General features: G+C 37.7%; 1 protein-coding gene across 2 annotated transcripts; it reads right to left on the bottom strand.

The window, feature by feature from the left end:
• Positions 1-27,702, bottom strand: HMGXB3 (HMG-box containing 3). 2 transcript variants are annotated; one of them, XM_083352288.1, is made up of 20 exons: positions 27,548-27,702; positions 26,496-26,643; positions 24,100-24,274; positions 22,760-23,326; positions 22,393-22,491; positions 19,408-19,539; positions 18,152-18,567; positions 17,682-17,857; positions 16,854-16,951; positions 16,387-16,485; positions 15,642-15,791; positions 12,207-12,508; positions 10,781-10,908; positions 10,298-10,429; positions 9,119-9,303; positions 8,612-8,831; positions 8,064-8,197; positions 6,972-7,088; positions 3,107-3,316; positions 1-2,286 (listed from the first exon to the last, which is right to left on the bottom strand). In XM_083352288.1, exons 2-20 carry the CDS (start codon positions 26,639-26,641, stop codon positions 1,822-1,824), a joined length of 3,951 nt encoding a protein of 1,316 aa, XP_083208414.1. In that variant the 5' UTR covers positions 26,642-26,643; positions 27,548-27,702; the 3' UTR covers positions 1-1,821. The 2 variants fall into 2 exon arrangements, with proteins under 2 accessions (XP_083208414.1, XP_083208415.1); XM_083352289.1 differs by lacking the exons at positions 16,387-16,485; positions 27,548-27,702 and having other exon boundaries at positions 26,496-27,300.
• Between the last annotated feature and the right edge of the window lie 150 nt (positions 27,703-27,852).

Genomic DNA, 27,852 nt, shown 5'->3' on the forward strand with positions numbered 1-27,852 from the left:
TTTAGAGTAAAAGCACATTTAATTTTTTGAATGGGAGGAAAAAAAATAGAAGTATAAGCAGCATGCCTGGCCTGTGAAGCTAGATCTGCAAATCATTTGTGGAGTGTATTAACCTGTCATAATAAAATGAGATTTGCAAAATCTAATTGAATATTAAAAAAATAAGATACAAATCATTCATATTCTGTTTTTGTCCTTCATAACACCTAAATGAGCTCGGATTATAAAGTTAAGAAAACAAAACATGCATTTATTCTGGCTCTAATTACCCAATCGTTAAGTGTTATAACGAAAACAATTTAAATTCAGCACCAATGGATTCTGTAGGGGGGTTTCTTCCCAAAGAAAATAAAAGATTACGGTAATACTGTTTCAACGCATAAAAATTAATTTCTTCCATGCAAACATTTCATAAAGAAACACTTCCACCGTATGGATCGGTAACTCTATTCTTTAGCAACCAGAATGAGATATCTTTCCCCTGTAACTTTCAATCTCCTGAAGCTACAAAATAAGGAAAACTCATTTGTCCAAACAGTTTTACTCTCCAACACTGGAAGAGATAATTTATTAGTTTACCACTGACTTAAAAACTGCATTTCATAAATTAGCATTTTAAACAGCAAGTGATACGTTTTGCTCTGAACTTTAATAAGTTTCTTTTTTGTTGTTTTTTACAGCACAGTACACACTAGAACTCTTCACAGAAGAGAGCTTTAAATCCACACCACAAATTTGAAGAAAACATAGTGGGTAACTTTACCTCAGTCAGGGAAAGTTTCCCCATATTTCAGTGGTAGCAGAAATCTATTTTTTTTTACTTTGTAGATTTATGGATGGCCAAGAATGAACACAAAATCAGTGAACAATGTAGACACACATCATGGCTCAAAACATTACACAGAAAAAACAATATAATAATTGACTATGACAGTATGAACTCATACAGGTCAGTTTTATAACACTGGAATAGTGGAGCATGTAGTGGTTTCCAAATGGCCCTTAAAAGTAAGTGTTATGTTGCATGCCTAACAATTTCAGCCATAGAAATAATTTGGAAAAAAATATCTTATTAGATTGTATTCATGGAACCCAACCATTATTCCACACATATCTTTAGTAGCATCTGTGGTCACAGGAATAAACCATCAAGTCCATTAACTGGGTTATAAAGTAAAGTGCCTGAATATCCCCCGCCTACATCCTTTATCCAAAACATATAAACCCCTGAAGAACCTTTGAAATAACCATGCTAGTCAGGGCAATGATGCTTCTAGTAGCTTATAACTTAATATGCAAGCCAGTCTAGCTTTCAACCACTAAATAATGTGTGGTTTTCTCAGATTGATGCAAAAAAAGCTGAAGAAGCACATAAACTCTCAACCTTCCAATGCCAAGTCAAAGTTCAAGTCTTTTCAGAATAGAAACTTAAAAGATCTAGGTTCCAAATATTCTTCAATCTATGATGGCCACTTCAGAATATTGGAGCAGTCACACATGTTTTATGCTGGGGTTTTTTTCACTTTTATGCATTTCCAGCAACATGCACTCTTAAAAAAAAGTGATGTTCTGCATATGTATTTTCTTTCTCTTGTCAGCAATAGAAAATCATTCTGTCTTAGAACAATTATCCTGGGTTACTTCTGGGTTTACCCAGCCTCTTGAAAAGAGAAATTTGTTCGTCAACAGCTATCTGTCTACAGATCAGAAGCCCAATCAATAGGTCACGATTCTTAGCTTAACATAGTCCTGTGCTCAACTGGAACTTTCTGTGACAAACTGCTTAGCTATTGTGTCTGATCGTGGTCACCTTGCAATATATTAGACAACACTTTCTTCTTCTTGTATCTCATCTTCATCCATTTCTGTCTTGATCTGAGCAACACCCAGACGATATAGATTGTCCCGGATTACAACTTCACCAGGTTGGCAGCTTTGAACAATTTCATGGATCTGCCTATTCACAACCTCACGACTGGAGAGAAAATCTATCAAACGATTGTAGAGATAATAGTGGGTTGCACTGTCAAATGCTATAGGGTTTTGGCGAACGTTATTGGTTTTGCTGTCATTGATGGCTGTAATGATAGCACCGTAGGGCTCCAGTTCCCGGCATAGAGAGAGGGAACGGTGTCGAGCCATTGGATCACCTTGAGTCTTCTGCTCTGTCCCAGTGTGAACTACAAAGCGAGATGCTGACTTAGTGATTGGATGCTCAACAGAATGTTCCTCAGTGGTTGTATCCACACTGTAGTGCCTGTCAAGGAGTTCCGGGCAAGACACATACTGATGGAAGAAAAAAAGCGAGACAAAAGTGATGTATGCATGACAAAACACTTTGTATTTACAGTCTTCAAAGTTGGCTTAGCAATAAAAAAGTATGGTCCCAAGTTCAAAACTGTTTGGCTGAAGGCTTTTTGAATAACCTGTACATTCTCATACCATGCATACTTCTATAAAATTAGAATAGTAACTGACCATTCCCAAGGAGTATATATTGAGCATCGACCAAGCAGTCAAGAACAAATGATGACGGTATAAATACACATCTTGAACATAAGAATTAAATGATGTAATTTTTAAAACTTGGAATTATATTTCTATAGCTTTTTTGTAAAGTGCATTGCAAGAGAAAGAGACAGTGACCCCAATTTTTTAGATGGAAGAAGGCACTGTAATGATCACCCCTGAAAATATTCCTTTATGATTAGTGAAAACAGTTTGTCTTTCTCATTCTTATCAATATATTAAATTTTGAGGATCAATACAGATCCATTCTTGGTGTTCAGGAAAGGTGACATGGTTTCTACTCTTTGGCTGATTTAAAAAATGAATTTTAGAAGGAGACAACAGGTAAAATCCTTGCTTGCTCCAATACTGTGATCTAAATAAATGGGAATAAGTACTGTTAAAGGAGCTACATAAATCATCTAATAGTGTAACTTTTAGTGAATATCATTTAGAGAATTATTACCAAAGTAATCTACAGATCTTTATAAGCCATGATTTTGTCAAAGAAACAGAAAAACTATGCATGGTAACTATTCCAGATAAGTCACAGTATTGCTAATGATTTTAATCTTCAGAGAAATACATGGCAACTAACCCTTAAAGACTCCATAGGGTCTGAGAAGCAACCCTGGTTTCTTCCCCACATCTGAGCAGTCAAGTCAGGGTAACAGATATCTGCACACAGCGCGACTGAAGTGGCCATATCTACTACATAGACTGGTGGCCAGTGACGTGAAGAAGTTAGTAGATCTACATGGTCTCGGGGACTTTCCCCTCTAACAATATATTTTGAACCACACACAACCTGTAAAGAAAAAAGATCAAGAAAGATTATAGAACAACAAAATAACTGGGACAAACTCTCATTCAGTTTTCCAAGGTAATTTACACTTGTATTCAAACTTTAAAACACTCATGTAACTTTCATCACATAGAAGCTTATTCCCTCACACTCTGTAAAAAGTATACTAATACAACTTTCAAATAATATTTTTCAAGGCAAGCATAAAATTATATCAAAATACTATTAATACTATTAATAGGGATATAATAGAAGAGAAAGGCATCGTAGTTGATCCAGTATTACAGTAATGTACTTGGCTAAAACAGAAAATATATGATTTGATAAAATACATTTATATTTTAAACCTCTACGATTTCATATATTCAGCTAGGAGGATATAATGGGAGCAAGGATAGAATGGTCGAATAACAATACAATGAATGCCAGTTTTAAAGTAGATTTTGTTAATTTTCTTTTTTCTTTTTCCTTCTGTCCAGACTTAATTATTTTGCTTACTTGTAACACTGTTCACTCCTGGAACAACACCTGTTCCACTAACCTTATAAGTACATTTTCTAGTATAGGAATAATCCATACTGTACCTATTCTGGAATGACATATTAGTAAGAGATGGGCACTAATTAGAAAATGTTTTTTTGTTTCAAACTCAGATTAAAACAACCCCATTCAACATATTCATTAAAAACATGTGAAATTGATTTTGTTTCATTTAACTAAAACTCAAGTGGCTTGACTTCCGGTGGCTCCGCGGCGCCGGAGACAGCCTTCCCGGGCTGCCCGCGGCTCAGCTGTGTGATTTTTCGCCCGAAACAGCGCCGATCAGCTGTTCGGGCGAATTTGAAGCCCCCTCCTCGGGAGAAGAGGAGGGGGTGAGCCCCCAGGTAGGGGTTGAGTTCTCCGGGGCCGCCTGAGCTTGGAGCTTGGGCGGCTGAAGGATTGAACTCCCCCGTAGCCTGGGCTGCTCCCAGCTGGCTAGCGTCTCTGCTCCGGACTTCATGGAGCAGAGCCAGGCGTCTGCGACCATCCCTGCTTGAAGGAGAGACTATGAAAGGAAAAGAGCAGGCAGAGCAGTACAAGAGGGAAAGATGAAGAGATGAAGAGGATTATTTTATTTTACTCTCGAGCTTGATGGACTGTGCTTAAAACTTAAAGTGAAAGTGCGTCACAATTGTAAGTAAAAGATGGCGGCTAAACCTCCCCCTAGAACTTTTCGGAGTGCTGGAAATTCTCCGGTGCAACAACAATCATTACTGCAGGCGTTGCATTCTCCCGATGTATTGACATTGAAGGATCTTGAAAAACATACCCAGTTAATTTTGGAGTCAATGGGTGTTAAATTTGTACAGATGGAGGAGAAATTGGAGAAATTGGAGCAGAGAATGGAAGAAAGGATGGAACAGAAATTTAGAGAGATGAAGGTAGACATTTTGTCCTCAGTGCATAAAGTAGCTAAATGTGTGGAGGTGCTGGATGACAAAGTGGAAGATCTGACTCAAAAGAATGCTATATTAGAAGCAAAAGTATTGGAAATTGAAGATTTAAAAGACAAAATGGATAGCGAACTGAGTCTGGCTCAATTTTACCAGATGCAGTTTGCTGTTAGAATTAGAGGCCTAAAAGAGAATATCAAGGAAGATTTAAAGCAGCTGGTTTCTGAGGCTTTTGAGGTGGTATTGAACCATCCAGCATCTGAAATAAAACAAGGTATGGACAAAGTGTTTCGTGTGAACTCGTGGATTGCTAAACAGAGAAAGTTGCCTAGAGATGTGGTGGTTTATTTTGTAAAAAGGGAAATTAGAGATGAAGTTATACAAGCTGCCTATGATAATAAAGTTGTGATTGCTGGTCAAGAAGTTTTGGTTCTAAAAGAAATTCCTCCAAAGATTTTAAAGAGAAGGAAGGACTTTATATTTCTTGTGCAAGAGCTCAAGCAAAGAGATATAAGGTTCAGATGGGAGATCCCAGCTGGGTTGAGCTTCATGTATGAAGGTAAAAGGTATTGTTTGGGTACTGTGAAGCAAGCGCATGATTTTTACAACAATGTCTTAAAAGCAACCCCATCAACACTTTTGGAAGCTGCAGAGGGATCTGGAGAAGGAGAACATCAAGAGGATGAAGATGGACAGATAGACGAGAATGGTACAGGAGGAGATCAAGCTGCAACTCTTTTGGATGATCCTAGAGAACAGAGGGTGACGCGTGCTGCCTTAAAACGCTCAAAAAAAAGATAAAAAAATAAGACCAGTAGAAATCTATGGAACTTCCACAACATACTTATAGTTAAGTGGTAGTTGTGTTTTTAAGAGTTTTGGGATGATATGTATGGTAACAAAATCTTCAATTTGGAATTAATGGACAATTTACTACAGAGGAAGAGGAAGAAAGTTTTGTGGGTTAATGCGGGTTAATTTGTGTAAGAACTATCTATTATAGCCTATTTTGGCTAGAGAGGTTGATAGGGATAGGTGCTTGTGATGTGTAAATGAGAATTTGTTTAGGAAATAGTGAATTGTGGAAGAACATAGATGGGAATGACGTTAGTTTTCTTTTATTTTAGTTCTTTATACATATTTACTATTATTAAGGATTGGTTTACTCTATATAAGCTAGAGAGTGATGGATTTTAGAGTTTATAATTGTTAGTATATGATTGTTTATGATTGCTTTTTAGATATATACCTTGTATTTTGCTCTGGGAAGTCGGGGGGGGAGGGGGGGAGGAGGGGAAGTCGGGGGGGGGAGGCAGGGGAGGGAGGAGGGAGAGGGGGAGGGGGGGAGATAGGGGGAGGTAGGGAGGGGAGGAGGGAGGGGGAAGGGGGGTTTTTTAAAGGAAAACTGTATATTAAAACTTTTCAATAAAAAAAAAACTCAAGTGGCTTGCAGAGTTTTTGTTTTTTTCTCTCTCTCTCTCTTTTCGAGTACAGAAAACACTGGGGCCTTGGGAGCAGCAATTACTATGACTTTGTTTTATATTTCAGGGTAAATAAAGAAGAGTTGTAGTAGCCCATACTGAATGAAAATTACCTTCCAAATGACAGAAAATTCAATTAATTTTTAAGAAAATTGAAAACCTTCAAATAAAACCCCCAAAGAAGCAATGAGAAAACAGATGTGCAATCTTTTAATTTATTTACAAGACAAACAGCAGTTAAACTTAACAACATGCCTTTCAATTATCATCTCTCCTATAAGTGTTTACTAATGTTGTGGTTGTTTAAAAAAAATCATTGACCAATTATTTGTAGAAAAACAGCCTTTTCCTTTTCTTGCAACATTCCCGTTAGGCTCAAACCCAAGGAAGCAATTGGCATTTTTCCTGATATATGTAATTTTAGGAGCATTAGCAACGTATGTGTGAAGCAAGCATGTGAAGTATCCCTCTGCACAATTGTGAACCAACCCATGTATCCCCATGAACTCTAATTTCTGGATATCAGTTTTTATAAAAATACCATGACTGTAGGGCAGAATAGCAATTATGCAGCTGGGATCATTGTTCCATGTTCCAAACAGAACAGTGGGCTTGGCTTCACGCTTTCAACCAAACTTCTAAAATACATACGTTTGTTTCCACTCTTGGAATATTCACAGTGGCCATTTTCATTATGAACATCCTTACATATTAGTGTCATTATTTTTTTTTGGTCAGCCTCACCTGATGTGGACACACTTTGTAGATTTTCCCTCCTGTTAGGAATGCTGGAGGCTGACTGATTTGTGTCCCATTCTGTACAAAATCATAAAGAGCCAGAAAAGAAAGACAGAGCTGCTCCTAAGAAACAAAGAGAAAAAACAGACAACCAAGTTTTTCAAACTGTCTTAGCTTACAAATAGCCAGCGGCATGCAAAATCAAGGAGGATAGAGACAGACAGGTGGACAACTGCAGTTCATCTAGCAGAGATGATTAAGTAGTGGCCCACAGGTCTTATTTTGCTTCAGGAAAAAAAATGGGTAGTTTTATGGTGAAGTGCAGGGACGCGGTGGCTCAGTGGGTTAGGATGCTGAGCTTGTCGATCAGAAGGTCGGCAGTTTGGCGGGTCAAATCGCAAGTGCCGCGTAACAGAGTGAGCGCCTGTTACTCGTCCCAGCTTCTGCCAACCTAGCAGTTCAAAAGCACGTAAAAATGCAAGTAGAAAAATAGGGACCACTACAGTGGGAAGGTAACAGCGTTCCGTGCGCCGTTGGCGTCTAGTCATGCCGGCCACATGACCACGGAGACGTCTTCAGACAAGCACTGGCTCTTCGGCTTTGAAACAGAGATGAGCACCGGCCCCTAGAGTCAGAAACGACTAGCACGCATGTGCGGGGGAACCTTTACCTTTACCTATGGTGAAGTGCACTTCATCATTATTAGTCATTTGTGAAATTAAAATCATTTAATTTTACAGATTTAATAAACATAGAAAGGACTAGTGCTGGCGCAGTGGTTAGAAAGCAGTATTTCAGGTTGACTCTGCCCGCAGCCTAGAGTTCAATCCTGATGGGGCTCAAGGTTGACTCAGCTTTCCATACTTCCAGGGGAGTAAATTGAGGACCCAGATTGTTGGGGCCAATATGCTGACATTGTAAACTGCTCGAAGAGGGCTGTAAAGTACTATGGGGTGGTATGTAAGTCTAAGTGCTATTGCTATTGCTATAGAAAGAGGGACATTACATTATGCAGGCACTTGACAGAAGGAAGGCAAGGAAGTAATGCTTCCTTCAAAACAGAAGCATGGCTATATTCTTGAAGAACATTGTGATTACCTTGGAGTCACCCTCCTCCCAAGGAATGCTGCACTGTGTCAAGAAATTTTGCAGTTCTTCCTCACTGTAGGAACCAATCTGTTCCACTTTACAAATTTCATCCTGAATCAGCCTCACTAGAACACTTGCATTACCTGAAAAAGCAAGATACAATCCTCAGTAATTGGATGCACCCAGGTCAGCGTCATTTCCACAAGGAAGGACACAGCCTTTAGCCCATGTCTGAAGGCCATGTCTATGTCATGTTCATCAGAATTCACAGAAATAAAACCGTGTCTAATATAAACATAGGAAGTGCTATTATGAGCATGAAAGTGTTGCTCTAAAAGCTGCCCCTACAGCTTTTCATAGGAAAAAAAGTAACCATTACATATTTATCCCCACAGCCATGCATATCTGGGACTAGCATGCAATCTAATAGGGCACAAACTCGTAAAGGCACACTCCTTTTCAGCAAAGCATACTGAGTTTTCAATCTTAGTGCCACTATGGATACCATCAAAACTACTGCTTAAAAAGGTAAACAAGAAAACAAATGTGATTGCCACCTGGGATTATATGCGATTCAAGGTTCTTCTCCCTTTCTGTGTTGACTACTATGGTGCTCCTCATTAGTGGTGGAAAGAAGGGAGCTATGATGGAGGCATCAAACTTTGCGATAGGTATACTGGAGGGAAAGGCCACTTGCTCTATGACTTCTGTCTCCATGGTTGACCAAAAATCTTCTACATTTACCTCACTAGATGCCAAGAATTCTGGCCAGGTAAACTAGCATTGGAAAAGGAGGAAAGAAAAGTATCAATATTTAATTGTTACTGTATATATTAGTTAATCTTTCTCAAGAAACTGTTATCACTTTTGTTCTTGTTTCTTTCATTGTTGCATTACTTTTTATTTAAAAGGGTGTGTTAATAGAAAGCCAACCCATCAATTTTGCTGAAGTAAAAGCCCACCTTTGTAAATTCTATAGTAGAAAGATGAAGATGTTTGAACAAAATATGCACATCAACACTAACAAACAAGTGCAGCTTTAAAACAATGCATTCCCGGTCTACCTCAATATTTTTTAGTGACAAAACACTTTCCGCGTTCCTCTGAGCTATTTCAACTTTTGGTGCAATGCCACAGACACCACAGATCATATCATTGTAGTCTCGGACAGTAAGGCACTCAAAGGCCCAGTAACCATTGCACAGCAGTTCCTCAACTTGATTCACCTCTTCAGTGCTCAGGTTTCTCTCTTGAGGAAGGAAAAAAAAGAGCCAATGAGAATAATTTCTATCAAAAAGGCTCATGCAAATCCCTATCTGTAATGACAAACTACCAACATGGAGTTTCAAACTTTTGCTTCAAATAGAATCACAGAAATATGAATTTAATTATAACTTTCTGAGACTCAACACTGCTTACTCATTAGGTCAGGGGAGTCAAACTCGCAACGTCATGTGACCTGTCACAATATATCGCGATATTTTTTTTCCACTGCCGGCAATGGGGTGGGCATGGTTTCAGCATGACGCATCCGGCAGTTTGACAACCCTGCATTAGGTGAATTAGGATATTTAAACCTGGGCTAGTTTTTAAAGATGACAAGTATAGTACCGATCACCCACTCAGGTCAGGAACCAATGCATTAACAATGATCTGAAAGCTGAACCACAGGCAAGTCATACAATTCAGTAACTTTAATATCCGTCTCTCAGAACAGCAGGGAAAAACTGCTTCAAGAAAGGAAGCTTCATATTTCAATAATTCTCTATTCAAGGTTCACAGATTATCCTAAGAAATAAAACTTTCATAATATTATATATTCTATTTTTACTGGCCACAACTTATAGCCTGCCACCTCTTTGCACCAAGCAGTCACCGTGTGAAGGTATTCCATCTTAAATTACATCATACCAACCATCTGTCTTAAATACTGACTTTCTCACTTGGTTAAACAATAATTTTTGCACTCTCTACATTCCACCTTTCATCAAGTTTATATTTTAAGGCTTGTTCCTTGCTCTTCAAGGCTGAAATATTAAATGAGAGTTAAATCACAACCTCTGGATAATTTTCTAAATTTAGAAAGAATAGATTCTTTTCTCAAAATCATTAAACAACCAGCATTTTGGACAGATTTGGTTGGAAAAACTATCTATATTAAACTTCACTTATAGCAAAACTAATTTATTACAAAGTAATGTCTGAAAGCTGTAGCAAAGGCAGAAAAAATGTAATATTAATACCTGTGTGTTCCTGCACAGTTTCCAAAATCTTGCTAATTGTCACTTTAGGATCCTCGCCAAGTTTTATATGGTTTCTTATTGTAAACAGAAGGTCCAGGCTCACTAAAAGCTTGTTACCAATATTAAACAAACCTATAATTGAAAAACAGAACAGCTGTTATTATGGATTTGAAAGTTACACAGACCATAAAATAACTTGGATCTCAAATTCCAAGTTAATAAATTAAAAAGGCACAACCCAGCTTCACTAGGGAAATAAAAGGAAGAGAATGGACACCCTAAACCAGGGGTAGGCAACCTCGGCTCTTTTATGACTCATGGACTTCAACTCCCAGAATTCCTGAGTCAGCATAGCTGACTCAGGAATTCTGGGAGTTGAAGTCCATGAGTTATAAAAGAGCCAAGGTTGCCTACCCTTGCCCTAAACGTATTCTGCTCCCCGAAGCTTCCAATTTTATAAATGCCTCCACGCTTTTAACTCACCAGTATAGATATCACTGAAGCTGTGAAGGGCCAAGCACTGCACATTCACACACACTTTGAGCTGGGCGGTGACAACTTGCAGCCGATTAGCTGTTAACAACCAGCATTCCTGAGGGCCTGCAAGAGAGCTATGGAAACGGAAAATTGCATATTGATCCATGAAACACAGAGAAGATGGGTCTTTCTATAATGCTTAACTATGCAGAAGTAAAAGCAAAGCATTTTCAAAGTAGCTATCTTACTGATCAGGCAAGCAAGACTATGTACCGTTAGAACACACTTCCCTTCAGTCCCACTACGGCAGGAGTGTCAAACTGCCAGCCCGCGGGCCGGACGCATCATCCAGAAGCCGCACCCATCCCATTGCCGGCAATGGCAAAACCGTCCCGATACGTTGTGCAACGTCGCGTGACATCACGAGTTTGACATGTCTGCACTAAGGTAAAACTAATCTTGAGTCCTACATGTATGATTTTTTTTTTGGCAATGCTACAGAACGAGGCCTTTTTTTTTATTCCTCAGTTTTAACAATCTTGGAATTTCCAGGTAGCCCCCTCCCGTTCAAACAATAACCATGGCTAACCCTGCTGAGTTGCTGGTATCAGCCAAGCCTCCCTAGATAGAGTTATCTGCTAAGCTTAGACTAAACACAGTTAAATAACCATCTTGAGCTTTCTCCTGGCAAGCTAAACTGGTAATGATTGATTGAAGACCTAGGACCTCAGATTAATATTATTTATCTGAAAGAAGTTTAGGGTTACAACACAAGAATTCCAGCAAATACTCTATTTTCAAATAAGATACCCATAAATAGTTGTCTTGAAGATAACACAGCCCCTGTCTATTTCCTCATCCTTTTTTAACTTTTAAGGATGGAAATTTATCTCTTTGGTACCTGTTTTGATAATCATCAGCCTTTTGATCAGCTTTAAAAAAAAAACCAAACACCTTACCCGGCTAATGCAACTGAAGAGCGAAACTGCAAAATAGCAGACATAATCAGATACTAAAATTATCTTCTATTCCTGTCTGAAAAGTGAGCTGTACCTCATAGACGTAATATCTGTTCAGATTATATTTCCTGTATTGTGACTGTATGGGTCTTAAAAGCTTTCTGAATCTCAGTTAACAAAATTAAGACTACCCAGGTAATTTTCTCAAGCTACAGGATAAAAAAAAAATTAATCAGGTCCTGGGATAAGGACATGGGGAAAAGAGCAAATAAACATAATAGCCTATTCTTGATGGGTATGGACAAGTAGTTCTTCCGACAGTTTCATTTCATTTCAGTCATTAATGTGACAAAAATACAAATGCAACATCTTTTCTAAACCATCTTTTTTTAAGTTTGACTGTGGAGAATTTTCAAAAGGGAACACAACATGGTAAAATTAAGAAAAGTGACAATAATTGTAATTTCACTTACTTTGGCCCTCCTTTGAATAAAGGGCTGTTACAGAGAAGGCATTGGGAAGAAGGAAACTCATAATAGTTAGACCAGGAAGTCTGCTCAATGGTAACTGTTTCTTCGTTCATGTTAGACAGGATGAGCCGTGAGCTATTGAGTTCGTGAATCAGTGCAAAAACATCTGAGAGTTCAGATTCATTCTCTGGGATCTGAATTACTTTGCGCAGAAGTTGCAGAGTGGACTGGCGCTGAATCTCTTTTTGGGACTGAATTAGAGGCTCACTGGTATTCAGTACATGTGCAGGGCTAGAGGTGACTTCCTACAAAAAACATATTACCTTTATCTGATTATCTGTTAAGCCACTTGTTGATCTTACTGTTGGCAGGGTAATTTCCGTCATCCTGCTGATGTTTAGAGAAAACCGCTAATGGATACAAAATACAGTCAAGCCACTGGCAGTGGTGCAAAAGATAATACCGGACTAACAAAAACCATTCATCACAATTAAATTTTATTTTCTTTAGTTGGAAGTTAGTAAACTAGATACCTCAGGCCGTATGCTTGATAAAGAGGAAGTTATTATTTCACTATACTATGGCTATATCAAGGAAAACGAATTAAAAAGTATATTAAGAAAAATAAGGATTTAAATCCAGTTGCTGGATAATCGGAATGTCCTTCAACCCCACTGCCATTGAATTCTACTGTTAGCCCAATGGAAAAAGGCTTCAAAAACTGAACTGCTTCGGTAGACTGGCTTAAAACACTCAATACTAGAACATTTTAGCAATGATCTGTATGTTGTCACAGATTTCTGAACGTACGTACTGAAAAATCAAAATGAGTCACTAGAAAATTTTTTATAAAAGAGGTGTGAGGTAAGACAAGTTCAAAAGTGAAATAGCTCACATACAAGTCTAAATTCTAAATACAGGTAGTCCTTGACATACAGCACTACATTTAGTGTCAGTTCAACGTTATAACAGCACTGGAAAAAAGTGACTTATGACTGTTTTTCACACTTATGACCTTGCAGCATCCCCAGAGTCAAATGATCAAAAATCCAGAGGCTTGGCAACTGACTCATATTTATGACGGTTGCAGTGTCCTATGGTCATGTGATCACCTTTTGTGACCTTCTGACAAGAAAAGTCAATGGAGAAGTTTCTCTTAACAACTGTGCTACTAATTTAACAACCACAGAGATTCATTTAACAACTGTGGCAAGAAAAGTCGCAAAATGGGGCAAAACTCACTTAACAAATGTCTCACTTAGCAACAGAAATTTTGGGCTCAATTGGGGTTGTAAGTCAAGGACTACCTATACATGGTCACCTTTCATTGTTCACAATGATTCCTATAAGTAATAAACTGCAAATTTCCATTCAATTTGTGTATGGGGATGGAGGCAGAAATATCTCCATTAAATCAGTAACTTTTCAGCATTATCAGTCTGATTCTTTCTCTCAATTATTATTTTAAAAGGATGGAATTCAAAACCAACAAAAGTGGCATATCATCAAGTCACATGGGCACAATTAGTCTGAGAAACGTATTACATATCCCTAGCCATAAACTATATGGCATCACAGAAGATATTAAAAATGAGGAAAAAAAGGGAGGGAGAGATTTCAGGACCTCCTGGGCTGCTCGCAGTCGGTGTTGACAGGAGGGCAGAGATCTGCCCCGAGGCCTCTCGTTTGTGGAGTTCCTCAGGGGTCGGTTCTCTCTCCCCTCTTGTTCAACATCTATATGAAGCCGCTGGGTGAGCTCATTCATGGTTTCGGGGTGGGGTATCATCAGTATGCTGATGATACCCAGCTTTTTCTTTCCACCCCGAACCAACCCAGTGATGCCCTCGACGTGATGTCCCGTTGCCTGGAGGCGGTCCGGGTTTGGATGGGGAGAAACAGGCTTCAACTCAATCCCGCCAAGACTGAGTGGCTGTGCATACCGGCATCTCAGGAGAACCAGTTTTGTCCATCGTTAACTATGGGAGGTGAGGTGTTACCCCCCCCCATTGATAGGGCTCGCAACTTGGGTGTTCTCCTGGATTCACGGCTCAGTTTGGAAGATCATATAGGAGCTGTGACCAGGGGGGCTTTCGCCCAGGTTCGCCTGGTGCGCCAGTTGCGCCCCTATTTGGACCGAGATGCCCTACGCACAGTCACTCATGCGCTCGTGACCTCCCGGCTAGACTACTGCAACGCTCTCTACATGGGGCTGTCCTTGAGGACCACTCGGAGGCTTCAGCTGGTGCAGAATGCGGCCGCGTGAGTTGTGATGGGAGTCTCCCGACACTCCCGTGTAACACCTCTTCTCCGCGAGCTGCATTGGCTTCCAGTTGCCCTCCGGGTGAGATTCAAGGTGCTGGTGATGACCTATAAAGCCCTAAATGGTATGGGCCCGGATTATCTTAGGGAGCACCTGCTGCCAGCATCAACTTCCCATCGTCCTGTGTGCTCCCATAGGGAGGGCCTCCTTAGGGTGCCGCCGGTCAGGGAATGCCGGTGGGTGATCCCCAGAGGGAGGGCATTCTCTGTGGGCGCGCCTGCCCTTTGGAATGATTTACCTGTGGAACTCCGGACTGCCCCCGACCTGCGCTCGTCTCACCGGGACCTGAAAACCTGGCTTTTCGATCTATCTGGCCTGGACTGAGGGGGTTTTTAGTTTCAAGTTTTTTAACATTGTTTTATTGTTGGGCTATTAATTAATTTAATTCTTTTTAATTCTATTTTTATCTTAATTTTATATTGTCTTTTAAATATTGCCCTGTAAACCGCCCTGAGTCCTTCGGGAATAGGGCGGTATAGATAGATAGATAGATAGATAGATAGATAGATAGATAGATAGATAGATAGATAGATAGATAGATAGATAGATAGATAGATAGATAGATAGATGATGTTGTCATAAGAACCAGTAACTGAACAAGAATAGTAAATATTGTCTTCCTCAGGAAATCAGTGCAGACTCTCACATACTGAAAATAAGTTGAGGATAGTCCTTCCCTGCCTGCAAATTAATGCATCCGTGAGCTGACAATTCTGAGCGATCCAACTGACCGATGAAAGATTGGTTATCATCAACACAGGGTCTTCCCCTTGACAGTCATGCTAGATCTCTAAATGCCACAGAAGGTCAGGAGAAAATATCCTGTTTCTTTCCCTTATCTTCTTCAGCACGTGAAAGGGGAAGACAAACTCTTGCCTACAACGAAGTCAAACCTTGTGGGGAGGCAGAGATTTGCTTTGTCTCTAGGCCTATCTTAGGGGTAGGCAACCTCGGCTCTTTTATGACTCGTAGACTTCAACTCCCAGAATTCCTGAGCTATAAAAGAGCCAAGGTTGCCTACCCCTGGCCTATCCTATACAGACTTATACAGAGATAAGGCCTATGGACTTCAAAATCACAGACTCAGTTGAAGGAAGCTTAAAGGAACCGTAACTCACCGCAGATTTTGCCGTTTTCTCAGTTCTGTCTTTGACAAGGTTGTAACCACAACGGGGACAGACTCTCGGCTTGTGCCGATTAGTGTACACATAAGTGCAGGAAGGGTTCTTGCATTTCCCTCTACCACGTGAGGTTGCCAATCCCAAATCCTATATAGAAAGCTCAAATGTTTTATCCACTCTTATTTTAACTGTGCTACATTTCCCAGACTATATGTTCAAATATCAGCAGTACAAAACTATGGAATTGGTTGCTATGCTGTCAATCGGTGAAAACTATTCATCTGAAAAGTAATTAACCAGGAGGCGCTCATGCAAACGAATCTGAATTATTAACATTGGTATAGAGAAGTATTAACATTTCATCAAAATGCCAAAAAAACCATATTCATTATGGATTAATATCACGTCAGATAACAATTTCCATTTCACTGCATTATTATGAGACGTAGGCAGGTAAGAAAAACACATCAAACTGACTTTCTTTGTAAGAGGAGTAGTGAATGGTGAATTAGATTGTTACACTTCCTTTTTTTCTTGCTTCACACCTTTAATTTCTTTGGTTTACTATTTCTTATTCTCTTTCAGGCCTTTCCATAAATTAGTCTAAACAGGAAGTGTGTGGTGGGTATTTGTATAGTGCATATCAACATTTATGATGACGGCACACAATCCCCAAGTTCATTTATTAGACAGTATTTAGGTACTGCAATCTTACAGATTTCCAATTGCCAATTATTCTTACCAAGGTTACAGTGCAGCTATATTTATAAGAAGGGAATACATCTGGCTTGACCTCCACCACTTTGACCTGAGATGTTGAACTGTTTGGGCTGCAGTGAAGCTTTAGACAGAGAACAAGAAGTCAAGAGAGAAACATGAAGTGAGATGTACTGTGATGTTTTCTGACAAAAAACAACAACACATCATCATAGTCAAAGTTCACAATTCTTCATGCTACATTACTTGGCTCCACTCAAAACTGCTAAATCCCAGGATGTGTGGAATTTCACCCAACTAGGTCAAGATTCCATGAAGCATGGAGAATTCAATTCAGCTCTCCCCCATTTGGTAAAGTACAGAAGTACCTGAAGTAGAAATCCTTTGAACTGGTTCTAAACGCTTTCCATTAGAAGACTGAATTCAAACTAGTATATTAATTAGTAAACTAAAGAACAGAAAAGGATGCATTTTGGCAAAATCTGATCTTACCTTCTGATCTTCAGCACTGGATGCTTGAACAGGATTCTGACCCAGCTGCTTCAGTGTATTTGGCTTTAATCCTGAGATTCTTATTGGGGAATTGTCTTTTTGGAAAAACATGTAAATGAAAATTTTAACATTAGTAAGCAACACACTGAATTACATCAGGTTTTACAATAAGTGCTCCAAGAAAGATGGAATATGGCAAGTCATCTCTAAATCCCATTTGATTTTCTGTCATCTTCAACACCAAATGAAAACTTTTTTTTTTTGGTTCAGTCATTTAGGCACAAATTTTGAACTTTAAATTAACTGATGTTTTTGTACAACTCGACTGTCATTTTTTTTATTTTTATTACTTTTATTTTGTTAGACCGATTTTTTAAATGTGCACTATTCAGTGATGAGGGATTTTTAAAATAACTTTCTGAGACTAAATCTAAACTACATCTAAGCTTACACCCATCAAATATAATTTATTTATTATTACATTTATATACCGCCCTTTCCCGAAGGACTCAGGGCGGTTTACAGGGTAATTAAAAACCAAAATACAAAAGTTAAAAAACCAAGTTTAAAAAAAATTATATTTGTCCCTGTATAAATAAAACCCCAGTTAAAATAAGATTAATCCTCAGCCTGGGCCAGAGAGCTCGAAGAGCCAGTTCTTCAAGTCCCGGCGGAATGAACGGAGGTCGGGGGCAGTCCTCAGCTCCACTGGCAGCTGGTTCCAAAGGGCAGGCGCCCCCACTGAGAAGGCCCTATCCCTGGGTGTTACCCGCCGGCAATCACAGCCTACAATTCAGAAACTGTAGCATAAACTGGACTTATATTTACCACTGTTTCTAAATGACTGTCCGCAAGGGATCTGTTCTTGGTTAGTTTCTCTTGCCAATCTAACAGGAGCAGGCAAAATGGCCCTCATGGGTCTCGCAGCAGCCAGCAAGGAAGTCTTGGGTTTTGCTTTGCTCTTCTGCTCCAGACCCTTAGGGGCAGCACCAACCGCATCACCACTGAAAAGGAAATGTAAGTAAGAATCCCACAGGAAACCCCTGCCATAACAATCGCAACTTGCTTAAAGGACAAAGTTGCTTGATTCTTACTCAACTTTGTTAGGGGTCAAAGGAAAACATCAAAAATATAGCTCGTTTAAACTCACGGGTATAAATTCAGAACTAAAATTTTATCTGAAAAGATCTTGGAGCACACCAAGTAAAATATTGGCTTATTTTAATCCAAGTTACGAATTGCACTCTAACACCAAGTTAACCTGCACCACATTTTTGGTCCACGTGAAGTTGACTTACCCGGTCGTATTTTTCACAGCAGAAGTTGGGTGTGAAATGGGACTGGGAGCATTTGCTGTCTCAGAGGAATCATTTTCTCTCTCCTTCTGTTCTAACGATGGCTCTATCCGTGCAAGGCTCTCTTGAAGCTGAATAATGGTAGTGGCACCTCCTTGCTCTTCTGACTGTACATTGTTTGCAAGAATATGAGCCTCAGAGATGATCACTTCTTCCCACTCAGCCTCCTGCACTTGCCCCTCAACAGGAGATGCATTGAGAAGCTGGGTAACTGCTTCCGAACTTTCTAACACAGACTGAGCAGGATTATCTTGAACCAATGCCTGTCCAAAAGCTAATGGTAGTTGACTCTTTTTCAGGCCCAAAGTTTTTATCGGTAGCCCAGAAGCTGGTTCAGATTTGCCTTTTAGAGGTTTCTCCTGCAAAAAAACAACAACCCCAAAACAACCCAACTCTCCAAGTTAGTATTACTTACATTTAAGTATATAAGGATGGTCAGCTGAAGAATTCTGGAGTTGAAATCCACACATTTTAAAGATGCCAAAGATGAAAAAACATCAACTATAGTGCAATGAAAACATCAAACTCAAACTCTTCAGAACTCTAAGATTACAACAAATTAAAACAGTTCACTCTTCACAATTTTTAATCAAGAAGCTAGCAAAATAAAAAAAACAAGTAGATATGATAATACTTTTTAAGCTACTCTAACATCTCAATTTAGCATTAAATATGTAGTATCTGAATCTCCTATAGATACATGACACCCTGTAAAAAATAACTTTATCTTCTGAGAAAAAGACAACTTTAAATTTTAAGAATCAATGACAATTATACTTTCAAACAGGATTTTCTCTATTGCTATGACTTTGATTTTAATTTGTATACGGTAAATTGTAATCATTTTGTAAATCATCAAACAATGAAATACAAAACTTTGAATAAAAAAATCAAATCCATGTTCATAACCCTTTTAAATACCCAAATAATAAGCTGTATTTTTAAAATAAAGCTAAATTTCAAAATAATATTTCATAATTAAATTTAGTTCAGTTAAGGTAGAAGACATCCAATTTTTCCCTTGGAAATTAGCTATATTAGCGATTAAATTTTCAATGCTACTCATCACCATAAGTATATTAAAAAAATTACTTGTACAAATAATCATTTTGTAACACAAACATTTTACAGACCCAAACCCAAAACAAACAAAAGTCTCTCTATGCAATGTCATATTTTTAAAATTAATTTCACCATACCTTAGGGATCCATTTCCCTCCCAGAAAGTTTCCACACATGGGGCATTTTGGTGGCTTATGTCTGGTAACATAAGTAAAGACACAGCCAGGATTGGTGCAATTTCCATGCCCCCTACGAGTGTAAGTAGTTGTCTGAAGTGAAAGGATAGATTACTTTACAAAATTAAATGGCATAAGAAGGCATAAGAAGCTTTGCTCCAATACAGCAGAATATATGTACCTTTGTTTCTACCTCAAAAGTCATTATGATTTAATGATAATATATGATCTAGATTCTAGGATGATCTCATATTTAAGTATTGTATTGTTCCTTAGATATAGCAGAAATTAGAATTTTGTTCAAGATTTGGGAGCAGAATAAACAAATACTTCAGACAGCTGCTTTTATTACCTCATATTAATTATACTTGTATCATGCTGACTGGTTTTCATTATCCATATTTTATTTCCAGTTGTATTATGTTTCTTGTGTTTTCAGATGGTTGTATAATTTTTGGACAGAATCTAAAATCAGATGGATTATTCCAATTTTATTTTTTATGAATACAAATAAGGAATATTTAACTCAAAATATTAAGTCAGCAACTGTAATATAAGTCAAAATTATTTTATTCATGAGAAAGGGAGACAGTATACTTGCTCTGCATGTAAAGCAGTCAAATGCAATGACATGATTATTGTTGAGCCCCAAGGGGGAAAACAGGTTACACTGCATCAGCTATGGAAATCACATTTATTATGGAGGGTGATGGGTTTATATTTAATATCTGAATAGCCAAACTAAATAACAACTTATTCTTCCTTTTCTAAGGTTTGCACTAGTCTTTAAATGAAACAAATTGTGGATCAGAAAGAAACTCTTATTAATTGCCCATTTTGATTTATAGTTATCATATAGGGTTCTTTTTTATTGTGATTTCATTTCATTTTTATATTGGTTTAAAGTATCAGAATAAGATCACCTTTGTATGCAATACTACAATAACTGAGTGTTAAGAATCTTACTCAAATTAAGCTAGCTTGTAATTTTTTAATTTCTATTTCCTTTTTCTTATATTTTAAAATATGTTAAAATAAAAAAGTAAGAATTTTAATTGATTATAAATCACTTTATTTTTTTTCTAGATATGTCTTGATTCAGGTTGATTCAAGTCATTCAACAAAAATGTTTTTGTAGTGGTTTAATTCTTTCTTAAAAAATAAACTCATGTTATTCTATAATTGACAGTAACTATTAACAAATCTAGATCTTATCTGGTTCCAGGAAATAGCCTTGCTTTAAAGTCAAACTTGCAATGATGAATGATTAGGATAAAAATGATGGAGAACCACTTTTATCCTACCCAGCACTGCCAAAAAATTAGCCAATGCTACTAGAGAGCAGGAAGGATCTAGGAACAAACAGCAAAGAAAAGTAAAACATTTCTGAGAAAATTTAACTGTATCCTTGGCAGAGTTGATAGATATATTGCTTCTTTCTAGTTTGCTTCTCCCTGCCCAGATTCTATATTAACCAAAGTGAATTCTTTACAAATAAAGCACTTAGAAATATGTTAGGCAAAAATATGGACTCCTTTTATGAATTCACCACTGCATTATGAATTGGAGAATAATCTTAAATGGTACTTGGGGTACGGGAAAAAGCACTCATCATTCTAAAGACTGGATGACAAAACTGACTACAGCTAAGGAAGGAAAGCTACCTTTACCAGGAGCTTGAGATGCTTCATATGGACTATAAAATCACGTTGCTTCCAGATGACAAAATATAGCCTGACTCTTTAGTAGCAAAATCAGTAAAAGTCATGGATAATTTTGCAGTCCTTTTGGAGTATAACATTAATTAGTGTAAATCGGAAATTATGCTTTTGGAGACGATCAAGATATCAGTCATTTTTTTCTTAGCAGTTGGCAGTCATTTTACCTGGTAGCAATAACTTACTTGGATTGCAAGTAACTAGACAGATCAAATTTAATTAAAGCATCAGAAATATCAACAACATGGATTGATGAACTACAGTACCATCAAAATAAACATCTGAAGTAAAATAATTTAAAAATGAACACACGCACACACAATCATGACATTCCTCTCTATAGTCATGTTTTTCCATGTTCATTTTTACTTTAGAACCTAATTTGCAATAAAGAGATGTATGATATAATTAGACATATGATTCTGAACATTTATGTATCAAAGAGTAGGGCTGTTGTATTTGATAGGAAGAATGGAGTGAAGGTTTGCAAGTTACATACAAATGGTACAACACTAAAGCTAATAGATGCAGGCTAACATAGTCCCAAACTATTTTCATTTTATCATCCATTCACCATCTCATGTATATAATTAAATATCATTATTATGTTTAGGACTAAAATTTCCATTCTTTTTTCCTGCAGGAGCTCATGGGAATTAAAATCTAAAATACCTGGACCAAACTATATTGCCTACCCCTTCATTAACACAGTACATGTCTTATGCATTTGAAATGCTTTTGCACTTTATTTGTGAATGTTTCTAGTAAGAGTGGAAATGGAATTCTTGGTTGAACTACATCTCTCCTCAGAAACCTTTAAAACATAAAGCAAGCTGTTCATTTAAACGTAAAAAGATATGGCTTTATATAAAATGAGATATAGCACCAGAGAGTACAGTCCACTAGGTTTGTCTCGTCTGTCAGCTCCTCGGGTAGAAGGAACAGGAGAAAAACAATCCAGGAGGCAGTCTTGCTTAACCTATATTAAGCATTCAGGAAATGCACATTTCGATGTAAATTCAAATATGCTCCTCTTTGTAAAGTTTGGTTTCAAACTCCAAGTTTTCAGGACGTATATGTGGGAAAGTTTGAGACCATAGAAAAATGTTTCAATTTAGAAGTGTGTTCAATTTACCCTCAATGATATATTAAATACATTATGATTCAGTTACTGAATAATATGCCTTTCTAAGAGGCCTTATTGGAAATATGCATTTCTTTTACTGACCAGTTTGATTGATGTTGGATTTTCCAAAACAGAATGGGCTGTCAGAGGCAGCATAATGAACTGTGCAGTGGGGGTTGCAGAATTACTTTCTTGTCTATCCTGGAAATAGAAGAAAGATATAAGTAAGGAAACTGCTCGTTTTCTACACTGTAGTCAATTTTAAAATTCTGAGGACACTTTGTAGCAAAACAGCTCAGAACAAGTAGTTCATTAAGATCTCAAATGCAACTCTTTCCATTTCTGAGCTAATTAGTCAAAAATCCTAGGTACCCTATGTACTATTGAAAATGTACACTGGCATCATTTAGGCATTTACATGCGGCTAAATATAACCTGGATTAGATTTAAGAGGAAGCATTTTACTTACTCTTCTAGTCACCACGGTTACCACAGAAAGGCCATGCGAAGCCTGTGGCTGTGCCACAGTCATGCTCCCATTTGGTGCTTCTGAGGTGTTAACCAAAGTTTCTTCGATAACCACACTGGTTGCTTGACAGGGATACCCATCTCCTGCTTCTAAAGGGGCCTCCTCATCCAGAAAGATATCGCCAGCCACTTTAGGTGCAGCAGGCCTGACATAATGAGACAAGATCTCTGATGCTACAACTTCTTCTATTGTATCTGCCTGAACAAATGTGGTGGGATCTTCTGATACCCCTTCAATGGCAATGCACTGCTCAGAAATGCCAATTTGGCCGGAGTCCACTGAAAGTATGTTCTGCACAGCACTATGGGAAACACTTGTGACATTAGCAGCAGCTGTTTGTCCTTCCAATGCTGTTTGGCCCTGGGTCACGTGAAGTTCAACGTGCGGCTTATTCCTTTCATCCTGCAGACTTCCTTTAGGAATAATTATGTAATCAGAACGAGGGAGGATTTTACGAAAACCTGGGATATCTGGAACTACAGCAGTCAGGGAAGACAGCTTTGAGTTCTATGAAAAAAAAGATAGAATATGGAGTCATCAGCATAGCAGCACTTCAGGGGTTTCTTTGCCAGTTTTCAAAGGAAAAAAACTCCCTATTCTAAGCAATTTTTTCATCTCACCTTCTCTAATTTTAACTACATTTATCTGGCCTTCTGTGAGGAAGAATAAGACCCCTCGTTTTACTGTGATTGCCACCTTTTATCTTTTTTAAAAAAAATATTGTAATTTCTTTATTGTGAGCTGCCCAGTAATATCAAGAGTCAGGCGGCATATATGTTTAATAAATATTAAGTTTACTGTTATTGACACTTCAAGCTATGAAGCTGATGGAATTCCTGAGATATATTATTCATCTCACACATAGTATTCTTCCAGCATTTGTTCTGCTATCTGGTGAAACTTCCTATAGAGAACACATATATGCCAAAATCAATTTTCAATAAATATTGAATTCAAAATATAAAATATTGTTATGAGTTTACTGCTTGCTATTAATAAGCTCTTTGACACTGTAATCAATACTGAGGAATACTAGTGTCCAATATTTCAGGTAGACTCCTATGAACTTGTTATTTTCGATATAGAAACATCTCCTATGACTACAAATCTATAATAGAAATTCATGGAAACGTAATTATCCTCCTGAGTATGTCTAAGAACAGCATTCTATTTGTTTTTGAGCTTTCAATACATGTAGTATATACAATATGCATATACACAGAGACATGCACACAAAAGACCTGCAGATTTTCAAGTATAATTATAAACAAATTAATTACCGGATCTAGACCTTCTTTTTCTAACTTAGCCTTCTCCAAATAATAACTTTTCTCAGCTACACTAAGCAGCCTCCAACTCTCACTGATCTTCTTGTTAATTGCAGACTGAGGAAGGTGTGGGAGCTCCTGTTGAACTTTCAGGTATATATCATAATAATACAGAAGATATGCAGATCTGGAAAACAAGCAAAATACTTCTCTAGTTTCCTCTCAAATTATAATGCAAGCAAATTATCCATCTATTCCTGGTCTGCATTTTCACATGAATTTTCAATAAACATTGATAAAAAAAACTTTTTAATAGAATTATGTAAAGATTAGGACTACAAATTTTGTTCAATAAACATCCCAAACCTATTTGTGCAAGCAAATTCTAAAGAACCATATTTCCTTGCAAGACCTATTGATCTCAGAAAGCCTTATTTTCAACTTATTGGTACATCTTCTTTTCCCCTCCAAAGAATCACAATATGGCATGAAATAAATTGAAACTGACACAAGTAAATGGCATGCATCATTGTTTAGTCCACAGTCTGTGGAACAGACATTTTGCTTTTAATATATTCTTGTAAACCAACAAAAGACAATAGCTTTTTTGTTATCTAGGATGAAAAGCATGGGAGGGGGACTGTTTTCAAGATACTATTGAAAGCAATAAGAATGAGAAACTCTTAAGCAGAATTTCTTGAAAAAGAATGGTGACTTTGGAAACACCCACTTCATCCAAATTCTTCTCTCCTAGTTCTTGATGAGTTCTTGAACACAAACACAAATTGTCCTTCCAATTACATGAAAAAAGTTTCTAGAGCATTCTTAGGCATCTCTCATTCTAAAGAAAAAGGTCAGCTGGCCTAAATTATTTTATTATGATTCACTATGTGTTTAATCCTCCCTTTGTTAATAAGCAATTACTTTGAAATAGCAATTTTTAAAACACCTTTAGACAATTGCATGCAATTCAGGTCCATAGACTGTGCTTTTGTAATACAGCAGTCCAACAGAGCAGTCCATTATTTTGCTATAAAGCCAACCCTGTCATTTGACAAAGTATAGTGGCTGTTTCAGACTGTTGATCTGGGGAATTATAAAAGCAGAAGAGTTTTAGATATTTAATGTACTATTACTGCAGTTTTACTAAAGAATAGTATTTATTTATATGTATACCCTGACCGGCTTCTGGTCAAGTAACAAACAGGTGCTATTCAATTAATGTATCTGTCATTACTGGATTGTTTCCAGATGCTTTGCAGTAGTTTTTCCCACTCTTGAAAATGACCATGCTCTGTGAACTGGTTTGAATCTATTCAGTAGCCAAATGGAAACTCTGTGAGAACCCCATGTATATCATCCTGAGAACTGTCATCCTGCTGGAAAACAGGATAGAAAGCTATACAAATTTTAGAGTGCAAGATGGAAAAAAAACTTTATAAAAATACTAAGCTATAATTGTTTACTTCACCCTAGCTCTTTTTAAGATTAGGTCAGGCATTTCACACAAAAATACAAAAATATCTACAGTATATAAAGTCATAGACAGTCAATTAGGTGTAGTAGTTAAAGGTACTGGGAAACCATGGCTTCTAGTTCTGTCTTAAGCATGAAGCTGTGTACATTTAGGCCAGCCACTCACTCTCAGCCATAAGAGAAAGGCAGTGGCAAAACAATTCCAAAAAATGTTGCCAAGGAATCTGCAAGGATTTGTCCATGTTGTTGCTGGACAAGATGGGCAGTATGTAAATCCAATAAATAAATAAAAATAAACTCAAAGATACAAATATATATACATATCTTCATAAGAATAAAGATACATAAAGTGTATATATATATATATATATATATATATATATATATATATATATATATATATATATATATACATATATATATATATAATAAGCAATTCTCTCAAAAAGTTACTTAAGCAAAAACTATAAGCACAATTTTGAAGTGTAATGCTAAAGCCTCAAGTATTTAAATGCAACACTAAAGCTATTAAATAATTGAAAGCATGACCAAATTACTAATTTTTTTAAAATGAAACTCTTCAAAGAAACTCATTATTGCCAAGTAAGAATATATGACTACTCACTTCTCAGTTATGGAACTATACCGCAACATTTAAACAGTTTGAACAGAGTATCATTTATGAAATTTATTTGCTGCCCAAATGATTTCCAACAACTCTGGGCGTATCTAACAACTCAATCATAATTTCACAACACTGTTCATTAATTCTGTAATGTCATTAGCCATAGAGCAGGTTGATTTTTGCCAAGTACGCATATGTGTGAAAGCATCCATTTCTTTATTACAGATTTTAAAATATTTAAGACAAAATAAGAAATGGCAATTCCTAAAAAACTAATGTCAACTGATTACTCAGAAAAATCACTCACCTGGGCTTTTTAGTTTTTTCCCCTTGATCTCCAGGACTTCTATATTTCTTCTTCTTTTTAGATGGCACTGGGGATGAATAAGTGTATGTGCTTTCTATCTCTTCCATGACTACAGTTACTTCACCGCCATCAAATGGAGCATCCATTGCTAGACAGAAACTCTAGGATGTTACATTCTCCAAATCATTATACGTCATAAATCCCAAACAATGAACCTTTTACCTTTGGCAGAAAGATCCAGTACATTTTAATATTGCTAGAATTTAAAGCACTGATTTCAAAAGCAGTACAGAACTATAATATGTAATTACGTATATAGTATTTTTTTCTGCAATTCTCTAGCTTAGAGGTCACTAAATGTATGAAATATGTTTCTTGCAGCTGAATTTCAAAACAAACTTTAAAATCACGGTATGACTTTTAGCATACATACCTCTAAAGACTTTTCATCAATATTCCTCTATTCTAGTTTCTTTTTATTCTATTCCTTTTTATTTTTATTCTCTTTTTATTCTATTCACAATGGCTGCTTTGTCCCAAAGATGTTTCTCTCTCTCTCTCTCCTCTCTCTCTCTCTCTCTCTCTCTCTCTCTCAAAAGGCAACTGGACTTTGTTTTTCCAGTTGCTTTTTTTTGGGGGGGGGGAAGCATCTTTGGGACAACCTGGGTGACTGAGCTGTTTTGAAAAACTAAGTGAAGGACAATGAAGAAGAAAACAATAAACGCTCCCAAACACAAATTATGGAGACGGTTGAAAGATAAAAAGATACTCAAGCTGTCATAAGAAGCAAGTCTAGAATAAGGGGATGGCGTTGCTATTTGTATCCATACCGTGGGACAGGAGAGCTTTTAAACGCGCCTGAAAGCCTTTTTTGTGGTGCGTTTTTTCCCGCCGCAATACACCTCTCCCCGTGACATCTTCGCCCTCTCCCCACAGCAGAATCTCGGAAGTGCTACCGACCTACTTGCTCTCTACTTTTCTATGAGCGCAACTAAGAAACCTGAGGGAAAAGAGCCCTAAGACTTTGATGGATGACACGCCTCGGGACTTACTTGAAAGCGCGGCAAGAGCCGGTCATACTCTGGAAGAAAAGGCCGCCTCTGCCCGAGCATGCCGAGGAGCCAGGCCAGGCCACTCCACGCCTCGCAAAGAAGCTGTAACGGCCGGCGAGGAGAAACAGCTGAAGACTTAACACCTTGCCGGGAACGGTCAGAATGATTCTGAAACAAGGCACTGTACCGGAAGCTTTACCTCGACAACTCCTTCCTGTGCTATAGGTCATCCGGTCGATAAACGTTCGACGGATGGAATCTCTAGGCTGAACTGAGAGACGGGGATGGTATAGCAAAGCATAGAG

Source organism: Vipera ursinii, assembly GCF_947247035.1.
Source record: "Vipera ursinii genome assembly, chromosome: 2".
Taxonomy (NCBI): Eukaryota; Metazoa; Chordata; class Lepidosauria; order Squamata; family Viperidae; genus Vipera; species Vipera ursinii.

What these genes read in the sequence shown, in the direction of transcription:
- HMGXB3 (XM_083352288.1), bottom strand. Translation starts at nt 26,641, where the DNA reads ATGGATGCTCCATTTGATGGCGGTGAAGTAACTGTAGTCATGGAAGAG. An exon ending in CCAGTGCTGAAGATCAGAAG is followed by an intron (nt 16,486 to 16,853) that starts GTAAGATCAGAT and finishes CTCTGTCTAAAG; the next exon opens with CTTCACTGCAGCCCAAACAG. An exon ending in ATAGCTGCACTGTAACCTTG is followed by an intron (nt 15,792 to 16,386) that starts GTAAGAATAATT and finishes CTTTCTATATAG; the next exon opens with GATTTGGGATTGGCAACCTC.